This window comes from Chaetura pelagica, unplaced genomic scaffold (assembly GCF_000747805.2).
Source record: "Chaetura pelagica isolate M959 unplaced genomic scaffold, ChaPel_1.0 scaffold1341, whole genome shotgun sequence".
Lineage (NCBI taxonomy): Eukaryota > Metazoa > Chordata > Aves > Apodiformes > Apodidae > Chaetura > Chaetura pelagica.
Genome location: NW_009952053.1, coordinates 26823 through 47845, shown reverse-complemented (window position 1 = coordinate 47845; position 21023 = coordinate 26823). Strand labels below are relative to the sequence as shown.

Sequence of the window (21023 nt, the reverse complement as noted above, 5' to 3'; positions counted from 1 at the left end):
AACAGCCACAGAACACAGACACATGCCCCAGTGACCTGAGAGGGCTTTCCAGGTTTCAGCCTAACACACCCCACCCTGCTGGAAAAAGCAGTTTGCTTCGGGCAAACACAGCACATAATCCCATTGCACCACTCATTCCGCAAGACACTGCTAGAAACAGTCACTGCTCTGGACACTTCCCCCAGCTGTAACCATTTCAGACAGAGGAGGAAGGGAAACAGTCCATCCTCCCTCACAGTAGTGATGCTTCCACTGAAGCACCTGCCACGAGTAAGGAAGAAAACACAACCAGCAGTGTGGTCAGTGTTTCCCTATGGAGAAATACGAAGCAGAAGTATGAAGACACACTGGGAACACGCGTGACATTGACACCAATATTGCCAGATTTCCAGTCTGTCCTGCCAACAGCTCCCCACGCTTGAGAAGTCTTCAGCAAATCTGCAAGAGCAACACTGTACCACTGTGCCACTTCCAGAGGAACCTCCTGAGGGTATTTCACACCTGAGAACCTCTCATCACACTCCCGTTACCATTTCAGGTATTTGCACAACAAACTGAGCAGATCAGCACCCAAGGCAAAACATCCTGACCAAGGCTCCAGCTACAGCCCTGGAGCTGCTGCAGCTCCAGGTGCTCCCAGCCCCTACCCAGATGAAAACCAGCACAGAGCCATGGGTTTTGCTGTTTTTTTGGCATCTTACAAAGTCCCAGCTGAACAAATCCGTATCAACCCCAAAACTCCTGAATTTCAGGCCACTTTCAAAGCTGGACACAAGCACACATCCTTCATTTTCCAAAAGATTTTCACTTTTCCTGCTGGTGTCCCTGGGAGCCTGGTGACCCTAGCACAGGTCAGGAGTCATGTGTTTCCCATTTTGTGGGTGGCAACTTTCCCAAGAATGCAGAATTCCCCATCAACTCCCAAGGTTGAACTGACTTTATTTAAAAAAAACACAAACAAACAAACAAACAAAAATATCCACAACCAAAACTCACAAATAAAGAAACATCATTTTCCAAAGTTTCTTTCATTTCTCCACTTGCACCCGAGGCTGAATTGGGAAGGGCCACACCATGGCAAGATAATTTTTATCACGGTGCACTTCTGGAAAAGCCAGAAATGTAAGGAAAATCCTTGTCCTGGGAAGATTTGCCAAGCACTTTCAAGTCCCCAGGGAAGTGGGGCTGTGGAGGCAGCAGGTACTGACCCCCAGGGGTACAACCTGTGCTCTGGCAGAGGCAACTCCCCAGAGTGGATTCCTTAACCAAAGTGTATTGTGCAGCAAACAAGAGGTGCCCAGGGGGCTGCTGGGGGAGACCCCCTCCCTTTCTGTGGGCTGCAGGCATCCTCCGTGGGAAGGGAAACCCTTGGCAGGGGAAAATCCAGGGAACAAAGCAGTGCTTCCCTCCCTGTCACACCCAGGAAGGGTGAACAGGCCTGAACGTCCAGTCTTGCAGGGTAAACATTGGGTTGTTGTTCCACTTTGTTAATTAGTCTAGACCCACTAACAACTGACCCCACCAGCAGCAGGTCTGAGCATGGAGGCTGTGTGACTGCACACAGGCAGAGGAGGAGGAGGGTCTGTCCTGGTGGGGAGTGGGCAGGGGAGCACCCCCCACCCCAGAGGCACCCGCTCAGTATCCTGTACACCTGTCTGCTCCTTGTCTTTGGGAAGAACACCCAGAAAGGTCAGAAATCTGCACACAGGGATAGACAACAGAGCAGCAGGTGACTGACAGGTGCGGTACCCACAGGGAACCCAGAGGGTGCCCATCGGTGCTGGATGCAGGTAGAAAGATGGTGGCACCCCTAGCCCTGCTGCTGCTGGAGACTCTGCACCCCCTTGCTACCATGACAGGCTGCAGCGAGGGGCCTCCTGCGTGGAAAAATCATCAGAGATGACAGGTTTTGGTGACACTCTTCCATTTCCACCAAAACCACTCTCTGCTGGAGGGGCAGCTCAGCCCAGCATGCCGCGTTGTCCCTGTCACTGCTGTGCTGCAGCCACAGCCAGGACACAGCACCTGGAGGAACCTGCCGCAGCCCTCCCACCCTGCAGCCCCGTTCCTGGGGCACAGGTGCACCTGGAATTGCTTTTCAAACTTTCCACAGGCACAAGAACCACAGAGCAACCCACCACCTGAAGGTAACACCCACATGGGGCTGCGCCTGCCGCAAAAACACTCCCTGGTGTGAAGCCTCCCAAGGTGGTGGTGATGCTGGGAAGCCACCCTCTGGCACAGAACCTGCTGATAACTTCTTGTCTACCTTAATTTTATCCATGATTTGGCTGTGTGTTTTAATTACCTGCGCAGGTCTCAGCCAAGTGCAGCACGTGGCCTTGTTCTGCCTGGCTCTGCTCCAGGCGCAGAGGAAACTGACAGAGAGTGCAAAATAGCAGTGATTTCCAAACCAAAGGGTGGAAATTGTGCCTGAAAATACCCAAAGGCTGTGGGATCTAGATGTTCCCCTGGAGCTGAGAAGTCTTGTTCCATGCCCAAATGCTGATGCAAGCCCTTCCCCTCAACTACCACATGACCATGCCAGGCAATAAATAAACCACCAGGCAAGTGTGTTTACTCACAGGTTTGTCTCTGCCCCTCTTGCAGGGCTAACACAGACATAAGGAGGCTGGTCAATTTTGCTACAACAGGATCTTGGCCAACTGGTGCCATTATGCAGTCTTGTCTTTTTCCACAGAGAACACCAGTTTCAGGACAATTCCAGGCCTATTTTTCCTACACAAGTGCAGCATCACACACACGTGTGTCAAGTGCTCAGCTGACTCCTCTGTTGTTTTTCAAAGGGACAAAGACTACATGAGCAATTAACATCATCGTACATTAGGCTTTGATGTGACATTGGCAACCCAGTGGGTGGCCCATGAACCACTGCTCTCCTCACTGTGTGATAGACCTGGTTTATCTCTCTAAACTGAAAACAAAAACCAACGCTTTGTATCACAAAACACATGATGAACAAAGAGATACAAATACTCAAAGCCAGCTCCCAAATTGCAAGGACTTGTGGGCACTTCTGGTAGGATTACAAGAGGGGAAAACTCGTACTAGATTTCCCACCTCTCTGGCCCAGCTGTGGAAGACACAGTGAGACTCCTGGAGGAGCTGAGGCACAGCCTGTGCAGAACCTTGTGTCCCACTGTCACCACCAAGCTCCAGGTATGAAGCTGGTGTGAAGCGTCAAGATGAGAGATGGTGATGGGAGAAGCATCCCGTGGCATCACCCAGCAGGAAGGTGGAGGCTGCACCAGGCCCTGGGGACACTGCACACCCTGCTCCTTCTCCTCAGTGCCACTCATCCCCAAGGAGCCCCTGGCTGTGCCTGAACACCCCATCTGCAATTTCATCTATAGTCATACCTGAGAGCAGTCAGGAGTTAGAAAGGGGTAGAAAGTCCTGGGAATGCGCTGACAGTCCTGAAGGCATTTGTGGCTGCCCCATCCCTGGGGGTGTTGAAGGGCAGGCGGGATGGGGCTTGGAGCAGCCTGGAATGGTGGGAGGTGTGTGGTGCCCATGCAGGGGTGGGACTGGGTGGTCACCCAGAGCAGGTGCCATAGGATGGTGCCCAGGCAGGTTCTGAATGTCTCCAGAGATGGAGACTCCACAACCTCTGTGCAGCCTGTTCCAATGTTCTGTGACACCTGAAGTCAAGACATTTTTCCTCATGTTCAGGTGGAGCTTCTGTGTCCCAGTTTGTGCCCATTGCCCCTTGTCCTGTCACTGGACAGCACTGAGAAGAGCCTGGCCCCATTCTCCTGACAGCCCCTGTAGATATTGATCAGCACTGATGAGATCCCCTCAGCCTCCTCCTCTCCAGCTGAGCAGCCCCAGCTCTCCCAGCCTTTCCTCCAAGAGGAGCTCCAGCCCCTCGCAGCCTCCCCTGGACTCGCTCCAGTAGCTCCTTGTCTTTTGGGCATGAGGAGCCCAGAACTGGGCACGGTTTTCCAGATGTCACTAGGACAGAGTAGAGGGGCTGAAGAAACTCCCTCAACCTGCTGGACACACTTTTCTTGGTGTACCCCAGGACACCATTGGCCTTCTAGGCCACAAGGGCACATTGCTGAGTCAGGGTTAACTTACTGTCCACCAGGACTCCCAGGTCCTTCTCCACAGAGTTGCTTTCCAGGACGTCAGCCCCTGACCTGTCCGGGTGCACAGGGTTATTAGTCCCCACGTGCAGGACCCTCCATGTGCCCTTATTGAACTTCATGAGGTTGCTTTCCACCTAACTCTCCAGCCTGTCCAGGTCTCACTGAGTGGCTGGACAAGTGTCTGGTGGATCAGCTGATCCTCCCAGTTTGGTGTCATCAACAAACCTGCTGAGGGGACAGTCTGTCCCTTCCTCCAGGTCAGTCATGAAGACACGGAGGAAGACAGGACACAGCACTGACCCCGGGAACACCACTGGCTACAGGCCTCCAACTAGACCCTGTGCCACTGATCCCAACCTGCGGAGCTCTGCCATCCAGCTGATGACACAGGGAAGACTGCTGAGGAATACCAGAAGCTGGCAAAGGCCTGTACCACAGCCTTGAAGAGTTACAGGAACAACAAGAGCTGACATAAGAGGACATTAGCTTGCATTTTCCATTCCTTAATCACCATTAATCTCCTGAAAAGGAACCTTGAGAGATAACAAAGGAAACATTGTGCCACAAGGCACGAGGTCAGAAGAACTCAAGAGGAACTGAAGAGGGCAGGGGGAGACTCAAGAAATGCCCCCTCCCCAATGGAGAACACTTCTCAGTGCACATGAGCCTTGATTTAAAAGGACTCTGTGCCTTTAAACAGAAGCAGGGAGTACAATTAACCAACTAGACTTGTAGTGGTAGGTTACTAACCAATAAAGAGGGACCTTGATGCCTGCTGCACAGGATAAACATGCTCTTTGCATGGGGCAGGCATGTGGATTCCCCCCTTCCTGCACAGAACTGGAGCAGAGGAACATCTCGCTCTGCACCCCGGGTCAACAGCCCTGCCTGGGACAACACAGCCCATCCTCAACCCACCTCCCACCACTGACACCAGCATCAGCACCAGCACTGACATCAGCACCAGAACCAGTACTGACATCAGCACCAGAGCCAGCACCAGCACCAGAACCAGCACCGGCACTGACACCAGCACCGGCACTGACACCAGCACCAGTACTGACACCAGCATCAGCACCAGCACTGACATCAGCACCAGAACCAGTACTGACATCAGCACCAGAGCCAGCACCAGCACCAGAACCAGCACCGGCACTGACACCAGCACCGGCACTGACACCAGCACCAGTACTGACACCAGCATCAGCACCAGCACTGACATCAGCACCAGAACCAGTACTGACATCAGCACCAGAGCCAGCACCAGCACCAGAACCAGCACCGGCACTGACACCAGCACCGGCACTGACACCAGCACCAGTACTGACACCAGCATCAGCACCAGCACTGACATCAGCACCAGAACCAGTACTGACATCAGCACCAGAGCCAGCACCAGCACCAGAACCAGCACCGGCACTGACACCAGCACCGGCACTGACACCAGCACCAGTACTGACACCAGCATCAGCACCAGCACTGACATCAGCACCAGAACCAGTACTGACATCAGCACCAGAGCCAGCACCAGCACCAGAACCAGCACCGGCACTGACACCAGCACCGGCACTGACACCAGCACCAGTACTGACACCAGCATCAGCACCAGCACTGACATCAGCACCAGAACCAGTACTGACATCAGCACCAGAGCCAGCACCAGCACCAGAACCAGCACCGGCACTGACACCAGCACCGGCACTGACACCAGCACCAGTACTGACACCAGCATCAGCACCAGCACTGACATCAGCACCAGAACCAGTACTGACATCAGCACCAGAGCCAGCACCAGCACCAGAACCAGCACCGGCACTGACACCAGCACCGGCACTGACACCAGCACCAGTACTGACACCAGCATCAGCACCAGCACTGACATCAGCACCAGAACCAGTACTGACATCAGCACCAGAGCCAGCACCAGCACCAGAACCAGCACCGGCACTGACACCAGCACCGGCACTGACACCAGCACCAGTACTGACACCAGCACCGGCACTGACACCAGCACCAGCACTGACACCAGCACCAGCACCAGCACTGACACCAGCACCAGTACTGACACCAGCACCAGCATCAGCACCAGCACTGACATCAGCACCAGAACCAGTACTGACATCAGCACCAGAGCCAGCATCAGCACCAGAACCAGCACCAACACTGACACCAGCACCAGCACCAGTACTGACATCTGCAGCAGCACCAGAACCAGCACTGACATCAGCACCAGTACTGACATTAGCACCAACACCAGCACCAGTACCAACACTGGCACAACCACCAGTACCAGCATCAGTACCAGCACTGGCATCAGCACCAGCACAGTGCCAGTACCAACACCAGCACCAACATCAGCAGCAACACCAACACTAGCCCCAATACCGACATCAACCCTGGCACCAACATCAGCACCACCAGCAACACCAGCACCAGTTCCAACACTGGCACAAGCACCAACACCGGCACCAACGCTGCCACCAACACCAGCACCAGTACCAAAAGCAGCACCAGAACTAGCACCAGCACCAACTCTGCCATCAACACCAGCACCAACACTGGCACCAGCCACCAGCATCAACACCAACACAGCACCAACCCCGGCACAGCCCATCCAGCTGCTAGCCCTGCCTGAACACCAGGCCCTGCCTGCAGAGCCAGCAGATTGATGCCAAACTCCACTTTTCTTTTCTTTTCTTGTTTCCTCTTATTTTTTACAATTCTGTGCCCATGTGTTTTTTTGTTTTCCTCTTTAACTTGCCCTTCATTTACACCATGTGTCACACAAGCTATGGGCAAGACCATCTTCTGTCTGAAGTCACTTCTGCAGGCAGCAGATCAAGAAAAGTCTTGTCTCTGAATGTGCACATACAGCCATGGGTTAGTGCCAGAGCTCTCACTGTTACCAAACAACATAAAGTTTTGTGAAGACACAAGCAAAATACTAGCTCTGCATTTCTCATTGCAAGTCTCAGGGTATTTTAAGAAGATCCTGAGCAGCCAATGTCCATCCAAAGGCACTGGCCCTTGGGAAAAAAAATACTATTCACACAAACAGAAAAATGAGTGACATTTTCTGGCTCTGAACTGACTTTTTCTGACTTTTGTTGTTTTTTTTTTACTGACAACTTTCTGACTTGTCCCCTTTACTCCTGAAGACCAAATCCCAACACTGCAGGGAGGACCACACACCTCCATGCTCTCAGAGCTGCATTCCCATGGACCCATCATCCAACACAGACTGAAAAACAAACTTTTATCTTTCCAAGATGGCAAATAGTTGACCAGATAAAAGTGAAACGTGAAGATTTTCAAACAGCCTTATGCCCCTCTCTTTGTCAGTTCAGAGAACTTCTTCTCTGAAACAGGGGGCAACTGCCTTTGAAACTTGTGCAATTTTACCACCTTCTTCCAATGTATTAGTAATTTTTTCAGGAGTTATCCAGATTTCACCTGCCTGTGCTTCTCTACAGAGCCAGACGCATCTGCCCGGCACCCCATGGATGCAGGTATCAGTTTGCCTGGTTCTTACCTAGGCCCAGAATATCTATGTTTGATCTGGAAATGAAGAGGAGAACAGATGCTCAGTTCAGTCCTGGCCAGAGGCAGTGGGGAAGCACCAGGGAGGGCCTGGGAATTACCCACTATTAGCAGCAGGCAGCTCTCTTCCAAGTCGGTGACCTGCTCGGTGCTGAATCTGGTCACACCGTGTTATGCCTCATTATGGCCCTGATCTAAAGTTTATTGAAGTCAATAGAAATATTCCTCTTGGCTTCAACGAGTATTCGATTGGACCCACGTGTGAAGCTGGAACGCAAGAGAATCCATTTCTGCTGCAGACAGAAATTGAGGATGGGTAACTCCTGCTTTATTCCAAGGAAATGAACGCACTGCCTCCTGTCGAGCTGACCCTGCTGTGTATCTTTCATCCCAAGGTTTTCCCTGTAGAGGCATTAATCCCACCAAAAGCCCATCGGTCTGCAAGCCCCAGGCTTGTCCCTGCCCACTTCCACAGGCTTTCCTGCACCCACCCAGCCACCCCCAGCTGGCAGACACTTCCCAGGCCTCCATCTCCAGGAACATCTCTGTCCACGTTTAACTGGAGTTGAGGGCTCGTCTTGCCTGGGATGACTTCCCAGGGAGCTGCGGATTGCACCTCCATCTGGCATTGGGGAACAATCTCCCATGCAGAGGGGTTTGCTGAGTACAGCCAGCACTTCCAGCAGGACATTCCCAAAGGGACAGGCACTGGAGAACTGCCCCATTCACTGCAGCAGCTCTGTGCATCTGAAGGACATAACACGAGCATCAGTTCTGGGTAAAATCTGAGTGGTGGGTGCAGTGACATGAACAGAGGGGCTTTGCCTGCTGGGGGGCTGCATGGGAGGACAGTGGTCCACCAGAGGACAACACCAGAGCAACAAGAGAGGACAACACCAGGTGAATGCCCCTCCTTGTGTCCTTGGCGCTGCAGCCTGCATGTTGACTCTGTGAGGAACACGGAAAGTTGTCCCTGTGGGCAGAGCCAAGGACACAGGGCGCAGCAGAGCCTGTCCATACACCCCGAGGGGCTCAGGGAGGAGGAGTTGCTGTCTGTGCAGGAGACAAAGCTGTGAAGGTTTTCCTTCCCTGGGGCCTGAGAACTATGTGACATTCAAGTCATGGGCTTTGCAAGAGCTGGAGAGCTGGTGGCCAGCAGCCACAGGCAGAACAACCCCATGCTGGTGGTGCATGCACACTGCTGTCTGCATTGAAAATCCCTGCCCAAAACAAACCAAAACAGTTTTCCATTAACATTTGCAGCCAGTGCAAATTGATCATGGGCTGTTTGCAAAATATGAACACAAACAGACAGAAATGTGAGTGAAAGGCATTCGTTTTATGCATGGATTGATGTTTACAGCAGGTCGCTGTCAAGTGGAAGCAAGCCAGAGTGCTTCTGCAGTCCTGGCTTCACCCTTAGGTAACTCCCCCAAAACATACAGAACCATAGAATCATGGAATGATTTGAGTTGGAAGGGACCTCAAAGGCCATCCAGTCCCATGCCCTGCCATGGGCAGGGACACCACCCACCATTCCAGGCTGCTCCAAGCCCCATCCAACCTGCCCTTCAACACCCCCAGGGATGGGGCAGCCACAGCTTCCCTGGGCAACCTGGGCCAGGCTCTCACCACTCTCACACCAAAGAATTTCTCCCTCACATCTCATCTCCAGCTCCCTCTGCCAGCTGGAAACCCTTCCCCCTGCTCCCATTCCTCCCTGCCCTTGTCCCAAGCCCCTCCCCAGCTTTCCTGGAGCCCCTTCAGGCACTGGAAGGAGCTCTGAAGTCTCCCCACAGCCTGTAAGCCTTGACTATTTGCACAGCTCATCCTCAGGCTTCCCAGCTCCCCACTGATTGATTTCTCCTGCCCTGGGATGCCTCCCAGGCTGGACACCAGCAGGTTCCACACATTCCACAGAGCTCACAGCCACAACAGTGGGCACCAGGTGGCAAGATGGGGCACATCACAGGAGGGTCATTCCCTCTGCCCCTCAGGCACTGCCCAACATAGCCTTAATTGCACAAACCCACCATGGCCCTTGCACATAGTGGGCACAGCCTCTCGACACGGGGCTACCCAGGATTTCATCTTCCTGTCATTGCACAACGGTTGCCTCCTCTCTCAGCTCTCTGAGCCCTTCCCCACAGACAAGTGTTCATTCCCCCTGGGTCTCTCAGCGGAAGGCACAGCAGATGTGAGAACGCAGAGGATGCTTGTCAAGAGCACAGCCTGTTTTGAGGCACGAAATAACTCCTAAGTCTCCATTTTATACAGGTGAGCTGAGGAAAGATGAACAATGGAAAAGTAAAGGAAATGGATGGGAACGTTTCAAAGCAAAGACTGGGGAGGCAGAGAGCAATCATTGCCCACAGCCCACCAACACACCTGTGGACACCTTCCAGTAGGCAAGGACAGGGTTTGCCCAGAGAAGGCAGCAGGAGGACTCTGAGCTGCAGAGACCAGCCTGCAGCTGGGAAGCGAGGCTGGAAATGCTTTGCAGCGCAGGAGGGACTGTCCCCTCGCAGCACAACTCACCACAGAACTGCTCCCAGAGCTCCAGGGGAGAGAAGAAACAAAACAGGCAGAAAAAGGAATATTCTTGTCTAGATAGTAGCAGTTCCTCCAGTAAAATACCTGGAGCCCTGCCCAGGTGAACAGCACTGAGACATCAGCAAGTTTTTGAGCCCAAGGAAAATCAGTGATATTTCACTGGCTGCTGCAGGACCAAGCTTCCAACTAAACAGATAAGCAGTGGGTCAGCAGTTCCTCCAAGACTTCTTCCCACATCTCATTTCCATGGGGAGGAGCATCTTTTCCTTGTTTTCCTCTAGAGAAATAGCTCAGGCCTCCAAACATCCTCTGCTGACTTGGCTCCCAAAGCACCACTCCAGGTCAGCAGCACACAGGACAGCCAGATGCTGGAGCAGGCCTTGGCTTTCTGCAACAACCTATTGCAAGGACAACCCCAGTTTAACAGGTCACATCATTAATGTTCTCAGCATCTTAATTCTCACTGATTTATCTGGCCTTACTAATTGATCCAGACAGCTTCTCTGCTGTGGTTAAGTATCACAACAGCTTTGTTGAACTCTCCAACAAGCACTCAGGTCAGGGTTGAGTTCACACCAGAACCAGAGCCAGTCACACAGATCACATGTGTCCATGGTTCAAGAGATGCTTCACATGCCACTGGAAAGCAGAAGCCATCCCCAAACAGCCACAAGCCCTTAACTATGGCCCAGCCTTCAAAAGCAAACAACAATGCTCCAGTCTGTGCAAAAGCAAACAACCATGAACTCCAGTTGTAACTAAACTTAAAAATGCCCAGGCAAGGTAGTTCTGTTAAGCACCTTATGTATGTAATGAAACCACAATCTTCAGCATCTTTTAGACTTCCCAGAGCATGCAGAGTACCCTGCCAGCCAAATTAACAGCAGCCTATCTCCAGCCTTAGTGACCTGGCTGCACAGTCATTCCAGCCACAGCTGCTTACATGGACCCAGGGAGATCCCTGCTCCACCAAAGGCCGAATACCCCGTATTTGACAACTGGGATACTACTTCAGCTGGACACAGACAGGAATAAACGACCCTCTCCCATCACTGCTCTCCTTGCAGGGACTCTCTGGGCACACAGAAGTTCCACAGGGGCAGGTCTGGCCCCTCACACCTCCCGGTGCTGCTGCTGAGTGGGCACTGTGCCGGGTCCCTGCAGCCTCACCCGTGTTCAGATGGGACAACCACCATCTAGTGGTACGTGCGGGCCACTTCACCTTCCAGACACACGGACTCTGCCTTCCCATCCAGTTTGTTGTTTTTTTAAAAAAAACAAAAAACAAAAAACACAACAAATTGACCTCAGCATCTGCCCCATCTGTCTTGTAGCTGGAGTTCTGCAGAGCTCCTCAGCAATACCAGCCAGGGAAACCACCACACTAGCAGAAGCTGGTGAAAAACAAATGGCTCCATGAATGAACTAACAAACGTGAGCATAAAGGCGAGAGGAATTTCAACTCTACCATATGACTTCAGCATGAGTAAGTAATTATTTAAATTTTATACCGATACATAGATATGTTTCTCAACCAAAGCCATCATGGTAGTACACTGCCATGAGACAATATCTTGTGGCCCTTAAATGTATAGATTCCTCCAAGGGAAATCAGTATTTGTCTGCAGTTTGAGAGTCCATCCACCCTGCTAAAAAGCAAGTCTAATATTAAGAACACTGGAGACTAATGGTCAGACACATCGTTAAGTAGCAAGCGGTACCGATACTGGTGTGACAGCAACACAAGCATTTCCACCTCCCTCTCAGCAACTAAACTAAAGGCTGATGAGAAGAACACAGAGGCACACAGCTGTGCAGTTTTCTGCATGTGCTTCCGTATGGCACCTGCAAAAATGGAACTTCCCCAAAAATTATTGCCAAGTCCTCCTCACGCCACTAATCTGTAGGTGCAACTAATTTACCTTCACATACTAATTGAGTGTTTCTCTCAGCAAATGGCCAATTACATGCCTAATAAGCCATTTCTGGACACAAAAACCTAATTTGTGTGCACAGTCATTATAACTGTGAACCAAAATTAGGCACTGATCTTTGCTAGTCTTCTCCTCGTTACCTGCACAGCCTGCTTTTGATCTAACAAAAGCATCAGAAGCTGTGATGCTCTTTAAGGACTCATTTGATCTAACTGGCCCATATCAGCTGTAATTTCATACCTAAACACTTCCCAATGTTTACATAAGTGGTTTCCTTAATTTTTTTATCCTCAGCCTTTTAAGGCTGATGTACACTTGGCGGAAGGACTTGGCACCACAGCCTTTCTCCATGTTTTCCTACTGAGACTCTGGGACGTGTTTGGTGATGTCCACCAAGCTGACCTCTGCCAGCAGAAAGCATACCTGGAAACACTGAACGTTTGCAATAGTACCTGCTCAGGTTTGATGGGCTCAGTTGTTGTGAAAATGTCAGAGTAATGCTGCCTCTCGAAGACTCTGTCCAACACCTCAAGCTGCTGCTGGGTGAACAGGTCTCCTCGCATCTGTTTCCGAAGAAAATCTCTGCCTGGTAGAGAATGGCCATTTGGTACTGGAGATTCCTGAATACCTTTCAAAGGGGAGAAAGAAGACAGGGTAAGTAGGCATCGCAAGAATGAGACCTACACAGGAGTGTCTCATTTTATGCCTTACATAGATGTGGGTATCAGCTTTGGGAGGTGACACCACGAGGACTCTTTGAGAGGAGGTTCCAAGCAAGAGAGACACTGCCAGAAGATACTCTGACCAGTCTCCCATTGCAGCCAACCCACAAAACAATTTACCATCAAAGCTGCCACACCTAATTTAAAGGCACAACAGGGCTTAGCAGTCACATGTTTACTCCCATCACTTCTGTACCACTACCTGAGAACTGCCTGACTCACAGTCTAGATGGAGGAGGACATAGGAGGGCAAGTACAACACCTGATGCTACAGTCACGGTCAACTTGCACTCTCCTGGCACAGCAATTTCAGTTGGTATTTCCTAAGCTTATTGGCATGAGGCAAGCTTGGCCTCCAAGGCATGTTTTACTCCCTCCTCTTTGGCAGAGATTTTTAGCAGAAGTCATAAGTGACTGCCCATGGCTGAAAAGCCATGAGACAAGCTTGAAAAATGTCTAGATTGTCAGTTCAGAAATATTCTTGCAATACAGGGGGTTGTTTCAATTTGCTTTTTGTAGATTCACAGTGGTTTTCTACTTTTCCTTCACCTGTCAGTGCCAGAAACGTATCTTTCATGCACAGAAAGCTGAGGTCTGCAGTATTCCCAGGACTCCAGGAGGTGGAACTCCAAGAACAACAGTAAATATCAGATTTCTTCTCCAGATGGCAACACCGTGCAAGACAGAGGGAGGAAATGTTTTAAAAATAGAATCTCGCTGCCAAGGTAGTTTTGAGGAGCAGAATCCAACTAGGAGATTTCCCCCAGTGCTGCAGTGGCTTGGAGTCCAAGGAGTCTGCAGAGGGTCACATCATGCAGACCTTCTGTCAGATTCTGCATCAAGTTTTAGCTGGCAAGCACTGAGGCCCCCGTGCCCAGAAGCTGCTGGAGACACTGTGCCTGACGGCAGACAAGGGCTGCCACCACTACTGGGGGGATGCCCATGGACAGGGTTCTCCACAAAACCCCACTCATTTCAGGTCACCCTTCAGCACGGCTGGGTTCTGCAGAAAGCCAGGCTGCTTTACGACAGGTCTCAAGCTGGGCAGCTGACACACGGAGATGCTTCTTCCACCGAGGTCACCTCTGTGACAACCTGCCGACGCTGTTCATGATTAACTCTGGAAACTTCCTTCTATGCTTTAGCTCAGTAATTCAGGCAACAGCAGCTTTACCTTTTGTCCCATTCAGACAAAATCATGCAACTGAAGCCAAGAGTAGTTTATGCTGGGCTTTGTGGAGTGCAAGGATCTGTTTATTCCACACAGGAAAAAAACCAAAACCCAAACTGACATTTGAATAGAAAATCTAACGATGTGCACAGAGCTGTGAAAAAATACAAAGGAAAACAAGAGAGCAGTGTGTTTTGAAATCTTTTTTTTTTTTTTTTTTTTTTTATCCCCCCCTATTCTAAATCAAATAATATCTAATACACGTAGTGCTGGGTTTAGTCAACCATGGCCTACAGAATTAAAATTCTGGTTGCTAGCTGCATGGTAGCAAAAGGCCAGGGAGACCCTCTCTCTGGAGCATGGAAACACTGGCTTTAAATCTCAGGTTGAACTCACGTTATTCACAATTTGGTATGAAAGTTAAAGCTTTTGTGCAGTTTTGGCCTAAAGGGGGTGAAGAAAGGGAGTGAAACAATCCAAGACATGGTGTGACCTGGAAGATGCTCTTGGCAAGGCCAATGCAGCCTGTGCATGGCTTATACACCCAGAGACTCCCTGGCAGCCATCCCATGTGTCTCCAGCAGCACTGTCACCACAGATGTTTGCTCCAGGGTTTCTGGAGGTGTGCCTGGAGAAGCTGAGCCCAGCACAGCGTCATGGTGGGACAGCACCATGTCCAGAGGAGCAGCTGGGGATGGGCACAGATGGACACACCACCAGGGCTGTGCCCACCCCCACTGGCCCTTGCTCCCAGGGGAGAGAGGCAGAGACCAACTGGACACAGCTCCCAAAGCATTTTGAGAAATAGAAGGAGAAGGAGAAGGAGAAGGAGAAGGAGAAGGAGAAGGAGAAGGAGAAGGAGAAGGAGAAGGAGAAGGAGAAGGAGAAGGAGAAGGAGAAGGAGAAGGAGAAGGAGAAGGAGAAGGAGAAGGAGAAGGAGAAGGAGAAGGAGAAGGAGAAGGAGAAGGAGAAGGAGAAGGAGAAGGAGAAGGAGAAGGAGAAGGAGAAGGAGAAGGAGAAGGAGAAGGAGAAGGAGAAGGAGAAGGAGAAGGAGAAGGAGAAGGAGAAGGAGAAGGAGAAGGAGAAGGAGAAGGAGAAGGAGAAGGAGAAGGAGAAGGAGAAGGAGAAGGAGAAGGAGAAGGAGAAGGAGAAGGAGAAGGAGAAGGAGAAGGAGAAGGAGAAGGAGAAGGAGAAGGAGAAGGAGAAGGAGAAGGAGAAGGAGGAGATCTCCCTCTGCCAGGAACACACCGAGGGATGCTCAGGGCCAGCCAGCCAAGGCGCAGTGCTGGGCACTGTGGCCAGGGATGGAATCAATGGAGTTGACTGGGGCTCCAGAGGGGTCTGAGGCTGCAGGGGGGGCTTGGGTGGAACCCAACTGCTCCCCCCCAGCACTTGCATGTCTCTGCTGGGGTCTCCAGGTGCCCAGAGGACACAGAGACACAGAGGACAGAGAGGGGGACCTGAGGTTGTGCCAAGGGGAAGGAGCAACACACCTGGCAGCTGCTGCCAGGTGGGAATGGGACAGGGATGGGATCCAGGGCACCCTGAGCCCAAGGGAGAGGAGTGGGGACCACCCGACCCGACTGGCCATCACAGTCGCTCATTCTCTACACACCCTATGGACAGGGGGACACCTCCTGTGCGCGGCACCTCCCAAACCTGATGGATGTCAGGTGACTGCTGCACTTGCCTGCTCAAGCAAAGGACTGGCCGTGGGCTGCACATGGCACCCAAAAGTTTGTGAAGGTCTTTGGGACACGTTTGGCTGCTAGACATTACATAAATGTGAGATAATTACAATTAGCATTATGTGTTGTTTGAATACACTCGCATATCTTCGATAATTAAAATACTGTTGGCAGGTTGGAAACACTTTGGGTTATAAATAGGCTCCAGGGAGTGGTAGAAACATTTTTCATATAATCAGTGCATCCACCTAGGAGGGTTACATTTTGTTGACAGTAGCACTACGTGTGCACCTACCCACCCTGCACAACAATTAGTTCCCAGCCCAATGGCATCTTCCCAGAAATGCTAATGAAGAGCACTAAATCACAGCATCACAGAATCCTAGGGGTTGGAAGGGCCCGGGAAGGACCCCCCAGCCCACCCCCCCTGCCAGAGCAGGGGCACCCAGAGCACATCACACAGGAACGTGTCCAGGGGGGTTGGAATGTCTCCAGAGAAGGAGACTCCACAGCCTCTCTGGGCAGCCTGTTCCAGTGCTCTGTCACTCTCACAGGAAAGACATTTTTCCTCACATTTATGTGGAACCTTCCACTCTCCAGTTTGCCCCCATTGCCCCGCATCCTATCACAGGACATCACTGAGAAGAACCTGGCTCTGTCCTCCTGACACTCACTCTTCATGTATTTATAAACACTGATGAGGTCACCCCTCAGTAACACTCTATTTAACATGATACTCTTTAATAGTGATAGGACAAGGGGGAATGGTTTTAAACTGAGAGAGGGGAGATTTAGATTAGATATTATGAAGAAATTCTTCACTCTAAGGGTGGTGAGGAACTGGGATGGGTTGCCCAGGGAGGTTGTTGATGCCCCATCCCTGGAGGTTTTTAAGGCCAGGTTGGATGAGGTTTGTGCAGCCTGGGCTAGTGGTTCCTGCTCATGGCAGGGGGGTTGGAACTTGATGATCTTTAGGGTCCCTTCCAACCTGAATGATTGATTCTATGATTGTATATTCCACACTAGCAAGGACTTGTTCTGTAACCAGAACAGTCCAACAAGAAAAGCTGGCACAGAGCAGGTCCACCTCAGAGGAGAGGTACCATGCACCCTCTAGCTGACAAGAGGCTGCCTAAATTGTCTGGATTTCATCCACAAATACTGTGTCTTGTTAATTAAGGGGACATTACTTTCTGGAGACTGAAGAAAACAGTAAGGTCAGTTTAAATAATTCAAACAATTATGACCTCACTTTCTTTAGTATACTTTTATGGTTGAGTATGTGTCCCTGACACACCTTCTGAAACAGCAAGATAGTATTTAGAATGGCTAAGGATGCCCAAAATAGATTTTTAATGATACTCACCATGTAACTCACTGGATTTAACACAGTGTTTTGATTACACATTTCCAAGACTATGGAACAAAATAAGGAGCACAAGTGACCCTAGACCACTCTCTTCACAAAGCACTACAGAATGTTTAAAAGCCACAGTACTAGAAGAAAGATCAACTCCACCTCCTCTGTGTTATTCAGAGAGAGACAACAACACAGTTTAATTATAAAGTGTCACTGTGAAATGCCACGGGACAGACCCTCCCCTGCTGAAAGTGAGGGCAGCTCTGCTCCAGGACCTCAGCCAGGTGGCAGTGGCTGAGAAATTGGTGCCATCCACAAATTCAGCTGGGATAATATTCCAGAGTTACTAGTAATAACGATGTGCCATGAAGTGCAGGCTTCCATGGCACCTCTGTCTGATGTGATGCTCTTCTGAAGAAAAAGAGAATCGGTGTGTTTGTGTTGTGTTTTTTTAAACAACATGGTTTTACAGGGTTAATCAAGGAAGGAAACAGCCATGAACAACCCATATTCATAAAGGACATGGTTTCTGTCTCTAATTTGCACTGTCCAACTTCATTACCTGGCATCATACCTAATCACTCCACCTTATAGGGAAACGCAGGCTAATTAGGAAGGATGTTATTCACCACATTTAAAACATCATGAAGCAAATGAAATATTACCAGGAGGCAAAAAGGTGATTTGTTTCCTTGTAGCATGCCTGTAAATTAGTCCAGAGAAGATAAAGACTTTGTGTAATTACCATTTGGAAGGCTTTGTTTAAAATGTAAACTGAATTTTCATGGCACCTTTTTGGGACTGTGTGCCTTTGGAAGCCTCATGCTCTTCCCAGCATGGTGCTGCTTTTGGGACCGCATAAAAGGTAAGAGATCTTTGCATTGCACTATTTGAGTTTTATAACTGCTGTTATTTATTTTTCCAAAGGACAGTATCACTAAAAAGAAGCTTTATAGGTTGAAGTATATATAGCTGATCATCGCACAAATATTTTCAAGAGAAATCACTATATTTCATGAAGATGGGTATGGGTTTTGCTGTAGATCAAAGTGAGAGAGAGGGGAAAAAAAAGATAAATCATCAGAGATCCAAAAATACTTTTCATTTGGAGAAGATATCAGGCCATTTTGATGGCACTGATAGAGTCTCTGCTCTGTCTCCATTACCCACTGAAGGCAGCCGGAGCCAGGAGCTGACTACGCTAGATTATATTCCCTATAAGATCGTCACCAATATATATATATATGATCTTCAACCTCTATTGATTGACCAATTTCACAAGCAAAGACTGGTGAAATGAAGCTGAAATGAACATCATGCTTTAACTCATTGAACCCATCAGGCCTGAGTTAATCTCACTGCCCACTGTCTCTGATAGAATTCAATTGATCAATCATGTTTCGGTGATAGTACCATTTCAGTGGCTTATTGCTTCTTCATTTCAAGGCTTGACCTGTTGGTCACTTGGGCCAGCTCTGCTCCTCCTGGAAACACCGAGACCTGCATCTGCTGACGGCAGCGCATTGCTGGAGAAACCCAGGGGGTCTCACTGAGCACTCCCACCTCTGCTTCTGTTTTATGGGTGTTTCACTGATTTCACACCATGGGGGTGGTGTGAGGACACAAGCAGCCCGAGTGCCCTGAGCCCCTGCCCTCTGGTCAGCCTTTGCCACCTCCCACTCCACCCTGTCCCCCACCTGGACAAGAAGGGAAAATACAGGTCCAGTTGGGCACAAGAGGAGAATTTTTCCCTAAGAGAACAGTCAGACATTGGAATAATATCCCCTGGGAAGTGGGGGATTCCCCAGCATTGGACACGTTAGGATTCAGCTGGATAGGGTGCTGCACTGTCTTGTCTAGACTGTGTTTTAGAGGTCCCTCCAACTTGGTATTCTGTGATTCGTCTCCCTCAGTGACAGGGTGACCTGCTCACCGGACAAGGGAAGGGCTGTGGATGTTGCCTGCCTTGACTTCAGCAAGGCCTTTGAGAAGGTTCTCTTTCTCCTGGAGAAGCTGCTGCTCGTGGCCTGGATGTGCACAGGCTTTGCTGGATAAAAACTGGTTGGGTGGCTGGGTCCAAAGAGCTGTGTTCAGGGGAGCTCGGTCCAGCTGGGGCAGTCACCAGTGGGGTCCCCAGGGCTCAGTGCTGGGGCTGCTCCTGCTCAACACCTTTATGGATGACGTGGGTAGGACAGATGCACCCTCAGCCAGTGTGCAATGACCTGGGTGGGAGGGTCGACCTGTGGGAGGGCAGGAGGCTCTGCAGAGGGACCTGCACAGGCTGGACCCAGGGGCCAAGGACAAGGGCAGCAGTCTGAAGAAGGCCAAGTGTTGGGTCCTGCCCTTGGGCCACAACTAATCCTGCCCCTCTGCTCCCTGCTGAGGCTGCAGCTCCAGCACCGGGGCAGGTTTGGGCACCACAGGATAGAAGGACACGGAGGGGCTGCAGAGGGGGCAGAGAAGGGCAACCAGGCTGAGGAGGGGTCTGGAGAGCAGGTCTGGTGAGGAGAGGCTGAGGGAGCTGGGGCTGCTCAGCCTGGAGAAGAGGAGGCTGAGGGGAGACCTCGTTGCTCTGCAGCTGCCTGAGCTGGTTGTGGTGAGGTGGGAGTTAGGCTCTTCTCCCTGGTGACCAGCGACAGGACAGGAGGAGATGGGGTCAAGTTGTGCCAGGGGAGGTTCAGATATTGGGTATTAGGAGAAATTTCTTCCCAGAAAGAGTGGTGAGGCCTTGGGACAGGCTGCCCAGGGAGGTGGTGGAGGCAGCGTCCCTGGAGGGGTTAAAAAATGGGTGGATTTGGTGTTTCAGGAGATGGTTTTGTGGTTGGGGGCTGTAGGGTGGATGGTTGGACTTGATGATCTTGAAGGTCTTTTCCAACCTTGATGATGATTCTATGACACTATGGCTCTGTGAAAAGGCACCAAGGGACCCAATAAAAATTAAGTCTCTCCCTCTGTGTCTGCATTTTACGGTTCTGCCCTAGGTGTTCTGAGGCACTGGACATGGAACCAAATTAATCAGCCAAGATTTTATTTTTAAGGAAAAACAGCATATCTTTTGCTAATTACTGTAATTAATTAGTGTAATCTCAACATTAATTATTTATCCTGCAGTAAACTCAGCAATCTACAGTACAACTCCCTTGACACTGTGTTTATCACATGGATGCCCTTGCTAAGCAAGTATGGGAGATCTTGCTGCACGTATTTCTGTTACTTAAAAACCTGCTTCCATTCACAGGGAGGTTGAGCAGGCCACTGTTTTGAGGCTGCATCACAGCAATTCTGCCTATGATCTCTCCAGCAGGGTTAGAGCAGCTTCTCTAGAGACAAACATACCGGGAACTGCCCCAACACACCAGCAGCTGAGGCTGACCTCTCGCTCACAACAGCTTTCCTAAGATGACTTATTCCTCTCCCACCTCCTGGGATAATGCTTCCAGGAAAAATAAAAATTTACCAAAAAATAAAATCTGTGTATCACTGGAGCTTGGCAAATATTTTTATTAGCACAGGAGCAGCCCAGGGCAAGGGATGTGATTCTGACTGCAATGCAAACCTGCAGCAGTGGGGAAATTCTTGAGACTTTTTATTCTACAGGAAAACACTGGTTGACTCAAATGGAACTTCTGGCCAGCTGGGATCATTCTGAAGAGCTGCATGACACAGAGTCCCACTGGGGAAACCCCTGAATGTGTCAAAAGAGCCCATCCTGAGACTGTCAAATGAAGCAGTTTTAGCTTTCCAGCTTAAACTCATTTTAGTGTTTAAATGCAAAGTAATATAATGTAGAATCATAGCATCACAGAATCTGTCTGGTCGGAAAAGACCTTCAAGATCACCCAGTCCAACCATCCCCCAGCCCTGCCCAGGCCACCCCTGCCCCGTGTCCCTCAGCACCATCTCCAGGGCTTGGAAACCCCTCCAGGGATGGGGACTCCCCCCC

The 21023-nt window shown here is 50.4% G+C and overlaps 2 protein-coding genes across 2 annotated transcripts in view; one reads left to right on the top strand and one right to left on the bottom strand.

Annotated features, from left to right (window-relative positions):
- The window catches only part of PAX5 (paired box 5), a gene marked incomplete at its 5' end in the record, with an annotated part of 123800 nt that overhangs the window by 76839 nt on the left and 25938 nt on the right, over positions 1 to 21023 (bottom strand). Inside the window, 1 exon segment of the mRNA XM_010003639.1 lies at positions 12592 to 12767. Within this exon segment, the coding sequence (XP_010001941.1) occupies positions 12592 to 12767 (176 nt within the window).
- Positions 4925 to 5439, top strand: LOC104394061 (classical arabinogalactan protein 4-like). Its single transcript, XM_010003607.1, has 3 exons — positions 4925 to 5084; positions 5230 to 5300; positions 5428 to 5439. The coding sequence occupies exons 1-3, from the start codon at positions 4925 to 4927 to the stop codon at positions 5437 to 5439; spliced, it is 243 nt and encodes an 80-aa protein (XP_010001909.1).

Bases quoted from the DNA above. Each gene is read 5' to 3' on its own strand.
- LOC104394061 (XM_010003607.1), top strand. From the start codon at position 4,925: ATGTGGATTCCCCCCTTCCTGCACAGAACTGGAGCAGAGGAACATCTC. The intron at 5,085-5,229 runs GTACTGACATCA...TACTGACATCAG, and splicing joins TGACATCAGCACCAGAACCA to CACCAGAGCCAGCACCAGCA.